At 68.7% G+C, this 9,480-nt stretch overlaps 1 protein-coding gene across 1 annotated transcript; it reads left to right on the top strand.

Annotated features, from left to right (window-relative positions):
• Positions 1 to 3,208: 3,208 nt before the first annotated feature.
• On the top strand, positions 3,209 to 8,535 carry SHC2 (SHC adaptor protein 2). The gene is made up of 12 exons (XM_035569943.1): positions 3,209 to 3,742; positions 4,705 to 4,775; positions 5,093 to 5,153; positions 5,341 to 5,460; positions 5,587 to 5,640; positions 5,780 to 5,870; positions 6,018 to 6,144; positions 6,266 to 6,446; positions 6,529 to 6,595; positions 6,719 to 6,880; positions 6,976 to 7,277; positions 7,361 to 8,535. Exons 1-12 carry the CDS (start codon positions 3,209 to 3,211, stop codon positions 7,487 to 7,489), a joined length of 1,899 nt encoding a protein of 632 aa, XP_035425836.1. The 3' UTR covers positions 7,490 to 8,535.
• Positions 8,536 to 9,480: the final 945 nt, after the last annotated feature.

The following is a 9,480-nucleotide window of genomic DNA, read 5'->3' as shown; positions in this document are numbered from 1 at the left end:
TGTCCCGTGCACGCAGCCCTCGGAACCGCATGCTCGGCGCTTGCACCCCTTCTCGGGTGGGGAAACAGGGGGCTGCCCGCTCCTCGCCCTCTCGGTGTGCCCAGTGCATGCCGCAGGAGAACAACCCCACGCAGGGGCCCTCCCCGCCGCGCAGGTGGGTGCCGCCAGGGATCCCAGGCACTCGCTCCAGCACTGCCATGCCGCTGGATCTGCCCTCGCCACACAGCGAGGGGATGGCAGCAGCTGGGCGCTGCCGGGCAGGGTGCCAGCCCCTCTCACCCCAAGCCTGCCACCGGGGAGACAGCGGCAGCCGCGGCCCTGGGCTCGGTGCTGCCAAGGATCAGCACAGCCGCTTGCATGTTCGGCTGTGTGCGCACATGTCCTCCTCTCCTAATTAATCCTTCATGGATTGGAGAGTGCTTTATGTCGATTCCCATAATGCGGTGCCAGAGGTGTAAGGAGATTAATTAGGCACAGCTCAGAAAAGTTATGCAAATTGTGGGCAGTGGCAGAGCGGGACGCCGGCACTGCTCCTCCCACTCACCCCTGCACTGCTCCTGTTCTGGGGCCGCGGGAGCGGTGCGGGGCAGCAGCACAGCCCTGCAGGCGCTCTCAGGGCACTCGCTCAGCGGCTCTGCCATGACACAAAGGCTGCAGCCACATCCCCTGAGAGGTGGAAATCAGCCCTGCCTGCTCAGAGCCCTGGCATGTCCCCCAGGGCTTGTCCCCAGTGCTGGACGTGGTGGACAGGGCAGCCTGGGGGGCCCCAAGGCAGGGCAGGACCCTCCCCGCAGGGTTGTGGGGTGACGAGATGCTCCCTTGTGCCAGCATGAGGCTATGATCCAGCCTTGGCTCCTGGAGGCTTGCCTTCAAGTAATGATTAAAAGCAGCCTGAGGGAAAGCCCTTGATGTGAAGCTAACTCCCCAGAGCCTGAGACCAGCTGCAAATGAGATGAAAATAATCCCCTGGCCACCGGGGACCTGCACAGGAGAGGGGAGCAGCCTGAGCTCCCGCGGGCTGCAGCCGTGTGGGGGCTGTGGGGGCTGTGCTGGCTGCATGGGGGGGGCTGTGGGGCCATGTTGGCTGTGTGGGGCCGTGCTGGCTGCGCGGGACCGTGCTGGCTGCGGTGCAGCAGCTCCGAGCCCCAGGGCCCGGCCGCAGTGCTGTGGGGCAATTGTTCCTCCACAGCTGCAGCACCAGGCTGGCATGCCCCCCATGCTCCCCCCATCCCCACAGCACTCTGCACGGGGCGTGTGGTAAAATGCTGGTGACCTTCACAGGACCTCGCGTGTGCCAGGAGCCGCCCGCCCCGGGCAGGTTCTGTGGGGACCGAGCCCTGCTGGGTCCGGGCTGGAGCCACCCCGGGAGCATGCAGGAGCCCGGCTTGTTGCAGCGCTGTGCAGCAGTTTAAAAACAAAAACAAGGAGGGCGGAGAGAGGCTGAGAGAAGAGAAGTGGTTCCTAATATGGCAACAGCAAATGTAATTCTATTACCTTGATTTATTGATTGCACTTAGAGCAATTACTGGCTTTCACCCCATCACCTGCCAGGGAGCAGGAGACAGCAAGGAGGAGGCAAGACAAAGGCGGCCGCGCGTTGCCCAGGGCACTGCAGGCCCCAGGGGAGGCTCGGGTTGTGTTTGTGCAGGGCTGAGGGCAGGGCCACCGCCGGGCCCCTCTGCCGCAGAGCATCCCGCACAGGCGGAGCGGGTCGGAGCTCACCCTCGAGAAGCCCAGCAGGAACACGGGGCCGTGGAGCCGGAGCTGGGCATTACGGCTTGGCTGGGGTGGGCTGGGGTGGGCTGCATGCACGTGAAGCCCCCGGGGCACAGAGGCAGCCAAGCAGCTGCAGGTGGGGGCTGAGGACCCCCACGGCCCCATGCCCTAGGCTGGAGCAGGCGGGTGGCATCCGCAGCAAAGGAACTTTCCAGCCATGCAAATGGAAAGGCAGAGGAGAAAAAACAGCAGCCGAGGGTGCTCTCAAAGCGAAGAGGCGGCTCTGGGCTCGGTCCCCGGCGTACGAGAGTCATGCTGAGAGCCCCCGGCATGGCGCAGTGTCCCACTGCCTCGTGTAGACGGGGCTCGCGTCCCTCTGCCTGTGCTGTGGGTGGATGTCGTGGGCTGATGCCAGGCTCGACAAGAGGTCTGAGTCCTTTGAATCCCTGGAAAAAAAGCAGCAGCCCCAAGGCTGGAGGAGGGGAGTGTTACTTGATTGTTCTGAGGTCAGAAAGTCCCTTTAAGATTTTTTTTTTCTCTCTCTCTCTCTTTCCCTGCTTGCTGCAGATACTGGCAGAGAAGCAAGAAAATGATTGTGCTTTTTACTGCCTGAGCCCTCCAGACAGATATAAACAAACGGGAGCCAGACCTGGCTTTGGAGGCAGACAAAATCAGAGTGAATAAGACCACTGGGTTGGGAGGCGCAGAAATAGGCCAGCCCCATTGTGCCGCAAAGCCTCCCGCAGCCCCCCACCCCCCGGGCAGCCCCAGGCGCCCTGCAAACGCTTCCTGATGATGAAGATGTAGAAAAGTGGACAAAATGTCCCTGTTGCAGCTGAAGGCATCGGCCGGGGGCTGCTGGCCCTTTCCAGAAGCCTCCTGCTCACCGCTCAAGCTGATCGCCACGCGTGAGCCATGCGTCTCTCCCCTGCCCCACTCACCCCGCGGTGAGGCCGGGACCCGGTGGGGCCGGTGGTGGCAGCGGCTGCCCTGTGAGCCCGGGGGGCTGCAGCCAGCGGGGTCGGAGCGGGGCAGAGCGCGAGTGGCTCCGTCCCGGTGGGGCTGCGTGCGGGGGGCACACGGGGTGCCCCCCCCAACACAAAGCCGTGCCTGGGGCTCTGTTGGCCGGCACGGGCGCCCTGGGCTGTGCAGGGAAGAGCCCGGCCGGCCCCAAGCGGGACCGGGCGCGGGGACGACCCCTGCCCCTTTTGGGGGTCCCCCCGCAGAGGGGTGCGGGGGGGGGGAATGCGGGGGGGCCGGAGCGGGGCGGGCGGGGGCTGCAGGGGCGGGCGGGAGGCGGGGATGCTGGGGGATGCTCGGGGGGGCCGGGGGCGGGCGGCGGAGCGCTCGCTCCATGACATCAGCGCTTGGCGGCCCCGGGGGAGCGGGCGGGGGGCGGGCGGCGGCGGAGCGGAGCGGGGCGCTCGCCCCGGGCGGCGGCGGCGGCGGCGGCGGCGGCGGCGGCGGAGCGCCGGGCGGTGCGGGGCAGGGCATGCTCCCCGAGCCCAAGTATGACCGGTTCCGCGACGAGCCGCTGAGGGCCGCCCCCATGCCGGCCCCGGTGCCGGTGCCGGTGCCGGCTCCCGCCCCGGGGCTGGCGCAGCCGTGCCCGGCGGCGGGCGAGGAGCCGGAGGCCGGCACCACGTTCTGCACGCTGCTGCCCAGGATGCCCCAGTGGAAGTTCCCCGGCCCCGGCGGCTTCCTCAGCCGCAGCCCCTCGGGCTCCAGCAAGGAGCTCTCCTCGCCGGCCCGGCCGGGGGGCGCCGCGGAGCCCGGGGGGGCCCCGTCCAGCCTGGCGGCGGTGCTGGGCGCCTGCGAGCCCGGCTGCTCGGCGCCCTGCTCGCTGCCGGGGCTGAGCCGGCTGCGCGGCGGGGCCGGGGCCGCCAGGAAGGCGGCGCGGGCGGAGGGGGCCCGGCAGGGCGGCGAGGAGTGGAACCGCAAGGGCAGCTTCATCAGCAAGCCGGCGCAGGGCTGGCTGCACCCCGACGAGCGGGTGCTGGGGCCCGGCGTCTCCTACATCGTCAGGGTAAGTGCCGCCGGCCCCGCTCCGCCCCGGGGGCTCCCGGGAGCGCCCCCTCGCCCGCGGGCACCCAGGGCACGCGTCCCGCGATGCCCGTCCCGGGGGACCCCTGGAGCCCTGCGGTGCCGCCCCCCCGCGGCTGCCGTCCCGCGACCTGGGCGATGCCCGGCGGGACCCCCGTGGCCCGGCCTCCCTCCGGCCTCCCTCCGGCCTCCATCCTCAGCGCGGGGCCCTGGAAACGCTCGGGGGGCCCAGAGGCCGCTGGCAGCCTTGGCTGCATCTGCAAGCCTGGCTCTGGACCAGGCGCGCTGCTCAAGGCTGGGCTGAGGGCAGAGCCGGGGATCCTCCGCCCTTGTCCAGGGCGGCCGCCCCATGGCTCTGCTGAGCCTCAGTTTCCCCCATCCGGAGGCTCAGCTCTGTGGGCACGGGGTGGGACCCTGGCAGCCACCCCCTCCTGTACAAAGCTGCAGGGGGCCGGGGTGGTGGGGCAGCATCGTGGGGGTGCCCTGACCCAGCAGCTCTGCGGAGGGATGCCTGGGCTGGCAGCGGACGCGCCCGCAGAGCCCGCGGCCCCTTCTGCCGTCACGTAGCAGCCCCGTCACGCTGCCTGCACTGTCTGGCATGGCTTGTGAAGGATGACATGGGGCCGGGTCAGGCTGGGGGCTTTCCAGGCCAGGGGGGCCTGCCCCGGGACATGGCTGCCATCAGCCCCTGTCGGGGCGGTGGGAGCCCTGGCACCCGGATGAGTTTGCTGGGTCTCAGCGTGGGGTCTGGGCATGCAGTGTGGCAGCTGGACATTTTGGGGTGGGGGGCGAAACGGCACTGTGCGTGAGAACCCTGGAGCTGGGGCTGACGGGGGCCTTGTCCCTGGCTCCCAGCTCCTCTGCTCTCCTCTCCCTCGCCTGCGCGGGGCTGGTGACGGCAGCCGGAGACTGCTCTGACCTCCCTCCCTCCCTCCCTCCCTGCAGTACATGGGGTGCATCGAGGTGCTACGCTCCATGAGGTCCCTCGACTTCAATACCCGGACACAGGTCACCAGGTGGGGCCCCGATGCTGCCCCCGCCCGGGCCCTGTGGAGACAGGGGGACGGGGCCGAGGCTGGGGGGCCCTGCATGCCTCACGCTGGGCCAGGGGCAGCGATGCGGCAAAGGGCTCTGCTGCAGATCGATGGGCGGAAAGAGGAGAAGGGAGGTGGCCCCAGCTGGGAGGATGAACCGACAGCCCCATGACACCAGGGGAGGCTGGGGGATGCTGCAGGAGCCTGGGACTGGTGGCCCCCAGAGCTGTGGGGAGGGGAGGCAGCTGGGAAGGGGCTGCGGTCTGCAGTGGTAACGCTGCGGGACTCGGGGCTTGCAGGGAAGCCATCAACAGACTGTACGAGGCAGTGCCGGGCGTGAAGGGCATCTGGAAGAAGAAGGTGAGTCTCCTCCCGGGCCCATCCTTCTCTGCTCCCCCAGGGCCAGGGCTGCGGGCAGGGTGCCGGGCTGCTGGCTCTGATCGCAACGCAGAGCCTGGGGTCTCTCGGGCACCCCCTCTGCCTCCTCCACCCCAGGAAGCCTGGTCCTGGTGGGCTGCATCGCCCCCACCCTCCTCTCCCCCGTCAGGCTCCCAACAAAGCCCTCTTCTCCATCCTGGGCAAGAGCAACCTCCGCTTCGCAGGCATGAGCATCGCCGTCAACATCTCTGTTGATGGCCTGAACCTCATGATCCCCACCACGCGCCAGGTGAGAGCCGGGCACAGGGGACGCGGCCTCTGGCCCCATCCCAGCCCTCTGCCTCCAGCCTCAGCTCCTGCTGCCAAGCGGGGGCAGGCAGCCCCCCCAGTAACCCCACGGCGGCCGTGCCCACAGATCATTGCCAACCACCACATGCAGTCCATCTCCTTTGCCTCCGGCGGGGACACGGTGAGGCTCTCTTGCCACAGCCCCCCTCGGCTCCCTGCTTGGGGAGCGGGGACATGGGGCTGCCCTGAGCCGAAACGGGGGGCAACCCGGTCCGTGGGGCTGAGGCCCCCTGGTAGCCCTGGCCCCACTCGCCATGCAGCAAGGGGGTGCAGGCCCTGAGCACCCTCTGTGCCCCCAGGACACCACGGACTACGTTGCCTACGTTGCCAAGGACCCCATCAACCAGAGAGGTGACGCTGGCCCCTGGGGCACGGAGGAGGGATGAGCTGGGCTGGGGGCAGTGTCCCTCAATGGGGGGCGAGGGGCAGCTTGGGGCTATCCGAGGAGCTGCTGGGGGCATGGGAGAAGCCTCAAACCGTCTGTCCATCTGTCTGCAGCTTGCCACATCCTGGAGTGCTGCGACGGGCTGGCACAGAGCGTCATCAACACGGTGGGACAGGCCTTTGAGCTGCGCTTCAAGCAGTACCTGCACAGCCCCCCCAAGGTGGTGGTGCCCCCAGACAGGTAGGGCTGTGGCTGGCCTGGGCGCCGGGGCCGGTCTGGGCGTCCCCGTCCTTTCCAGGAGCGGGGCCGTGCTGGGCAGGGTGTCCCCAAGCTGCCTCTGCTCCCGCCACGTCCTGTGCAGGGTGCTGGGGATGGAGGAGTCGGCGTGGGGGGAGGACGACGAGGCGGGTGAGCACGACTACTACAACAGCATCCCGGGCAAGGAGCCACCCCCGGGGGGGCTCATCGACTCCCGGCTCCGGCACAGCACGCTCCTGGGCCATGTCCGCGTCCAGCCCCCCAGCTCCAGCCCTGCCAGCCAGGTGAGCCTCGGGGCCGCTGCCGGCCCTGTGGTGAGGGGCCGGGGGTGGCCCCCCCGATGCCCTCGCTGTCTCCTCTCCCCAGGGCAGTTTAGCACCCAGGAGAGAGCAGAGCAGCCAGCCGGGACTGCCCTGGGACCTGGAGAGCCAGGGTGGGTACCGCTGCGGGGGGCTGTGGCCGCAGGAGGGTGCTGGGGACATTGGGGCAGGCGGGGTCCCGTGGGGGCTGCGGAGGGGACCCCGCTCTGCCCAGCGGTGATGCCCGGTCCCCGCAGGCCAGCCCTGCGACGGGTACCTGCAGGCGGACGGGCACCCCCTGGGGCCGCGGGACTACGAGGAGCACATGTACGTGAACACCCAGAGCCTGGACACGCGGGAGCCAGACACCGCTTGCGGAGCACTGGAGGAGAGTCCCAAAAAGGACCTCTTTGATATGAGTAAGCTGGCGGGCTGGGGCTGGGCGCCGTGCTGGGGCCTGGCATCATGTCCCAGAGTGGTGACGGCCCCGACGGCCCCATCCTGGTTCCTGCAGGGCCTTTTGAAGATGCCCTGAAGCTCCACGAGTGCATAGCAGGGAGCGGCAGCAGCCCCCCAATTGAGGACCAGTGGCCGAGCCCCCCCACGCGGAAAGCTCCCATCGCCCCCACGGAGGAGCAGCTGAGGCGGGAGCCGTGGTACCACGGGAAGATGAGCCGGCGGGACGCCGAGAAGCTCCTGCAGATGGACGGGGATTTCCTGGTGCGGGACAGTATCACCAACCCGGGGCAGTACGTCCTGACGGGCATGCACTGCGGGCAGCCCAAGCACCTGCTGCTGGTGGATCCCGAGGGCGTGGTAAGGGCAGGGGGACCGGGACAGGGGCGATGGGGTGGGGGGCAGCTGCCTGAGGCTTCAGGACTGCTCTGCCCCGGCCCCAGGTGAGGACCAAGGACGTGCTCTTTGAGAGCATCAGCCACCTCATCAGCCACCACCGGCAGAACGAGCAGCCCATCGTGGCCGCAGAGAGTGAGCTGCACCTCCGCCAGGTTGTCCGCAGGAAGCAGTGATGCTGGGGGGTACGTGAGCCCCTGGCCCGGCCCCCTGGCGCCAGACTCGTCCCAGCCCAGGGCAAAGCCAAGGCTCTTCTGCACCCCCTCCTCTGCTCGTGCCTGCCTTCAGGGGCCTCGTGGTGCCCACCTGCAAGGGCCCCGCTGTCCCGCCCTCGTCCCCCCATCCCCGCCACCTCCCCTCCATCATTCGCAGGGGGCCCCTTGCCCCGCGGACACCCGGACATTTATTGCGCTCAGCGGCTGGGGACAGCGCAGGGACGTGCTGGGGTGAAGCAGTCGGTTCTGCCCGTGGGACTGCCCCGGCCCCGGGTCAGGCAGTGCCAGCCCTGCCCTGCCCACGTGCCCCCCACCCCTGACACCCCCAGCCCAGCACCCTGCAGCTGGCGGCGTCCTGGCACAAGGGATGTGGAGCAAAGGGGGGTTGGCTGCTGCTGGGAGCCTCGTCCCTGGGCTCCTGGGGTGAGATGGGGCGAGCAGGCTGTGTGTGTGTGCGTGCATGCACGTGTGTGTGAGCGTGTGCACGTGTGTGTGCGCGTGTGTGCAGGTATGCGAGGGGCTGCTGGGGCAGTGGCCCCCGCACAGAGAGCCATGCCTCTCGCCAGCACTGCTGCTCAGGACCCAAGTCCTGCCTCGGTCCCCACTCTCTGCCAGGACATTGGGGGTGCCCCCACCCATCGGGACCGTGTCCCTGTGGGCTGGGCACAAGCACCTCTTGGAGCCGGCGCTGCTGGATTTTCCTGTGGGTCTCACGCTTCCAGTCGCCTTCTCACCAGGAGCGGCCATGCCGCAGCACCCCCGGAGCCCCTGCAGCCCTGCACAGCCCCCAGGGGGGGCCAGGACCGAATTGCTGTGGGGCAGAGCTGAGCCTGAGATGCTGGGGTGGCAGGGGGAGAGGCAGCCCCAGCCCTGGGACCCCCCAGGTGGGGCTTTGGCAGGTCTTTATGGCATTCATGGTCCCTCCTCTGGCGTCTCTGGGGTTTGTTGTTTGGGATAAGTTTCTAATTAAACCTGGAAATGAGCAAGGCCTCGGCTGTTGGTGCTGCCCCCAGGCACAGAGCTGGCAGGGGACGGGGCTGCAGGATGCTGGCTCCTGTGCCTGGCAGGGACAGAGATGGGGACACAGCGGGTGCCAGGGCAGCTCCTCCATCACCGCCAGCTCCCGGCCAGTCGCACCTCGGTGGCTGCACCCTGCACCCACGAGCTGCCCGCGGGCACGCGTTGCCTCCGAGCCCCGGGGTGTGCTTCCAGGGCTGGGGTGCGGGGGACTGGATCCTGGGGGGCTGAGCTGCCTGGGGAGGCCTCGCAGCAGCCCCGAGCCGCTGCTCACCAGCCGCTAACGACCCCCCGGTAGTCGGGGCCTGACCGCAGCTCCCGGCTGCGCCGCATGGCCGGGAGATAAAAAAGACGTTTGGCTGGGATTGGCAAAGGCACCAGGAGCCCTGCTGGAGCCCAAGGGCTGCGGGAGGCACGAGAGGCTTTCGGAGCCAGTGGCAGGGCAGGGCTGCCGGGGGGGGTCGGGTCCCCCACAGCCACGGAGCCCCAGCCCCGGTGGGGCTCTGGCTGCAAACCCTGGGCACAGCGGGGTCGCAGCGGGCTCCCAGCTGGGCTCTGGGCCGGCTCCAGCACCGACGTCCACGGGGCCCCACCGGGCGCCCTCCGCTTGCTCTGCCCAGCGCTGGAGCTGGTGGCCCCAGGGGAGCGGGGTCACCCCTTGGGGGACGTCCTTTGGCTGAGGGGCCGGCTGGGTGCTGGGTGAGTCAATGAATAAAGTCAGCGCCTAAATAAAGCCTGGTAATGAATGTGTAATTTTCCATTGATAGTTGAATATCTACAGGGACGCAGCGCTTCCATCTCGGCTGCTATTTTTTGTCATGTAGTAATGCGTCTGCAAAGATAATTGCACTGTTCCCTCAATAGCAGAGGCAGGAAAAGGCAGCGAGAGCCCCTGCTTGCTTCTCTGCTGCAAAGAACAAGCCTGCGCCTCACAC

The sequence above is a fragment of the Cygnus atratus genome, chromosome 26, assembly GCF_013377495.2.
Source record: "Cygnus atratus isolate AKBS03 ecotype Queensland, Australia chromosome 26, CAtr_DNAZoo_HiC_assembly, whole genome shotgun sequence".
Taxonomy (NCBI): Eukaryota; Metazoa; Chordata; class Aves; order Anseriformes; family Anatidae; genus Cygnus; species Cygnus atratus.
Note: the sequence above shows the minus strand (reverse complement) of the source record. Positions and strands in the feature narration are given on the sequence as shown.

Excerpts from the sequence above, each read along its gene's own strand:
- SHC2 (XM_035569943.1), top strand. The coding sequence starts at position 3,209 with ATGCTCCCCGAGCCCAAGTATGACCGGTTCCGCGACGAGCCGCTGAGG. Across the intron at positions 5,641-5,779 it reads TTGCCTCCGGCGGGGACACG|CAAGGGGGTGCAGGCCCTGA; the intron begins GTGAGGCTCTCT and ends CTCGCCATGCAG. Across the intron at positions 7,278-7,360 it reads TGGTGGATCCCGAGGGCGTG|GTGAGGACCAAGGACGTGCT; the intron begins GTAAGGGCAGGG and ends CCCCGGCCCCAG.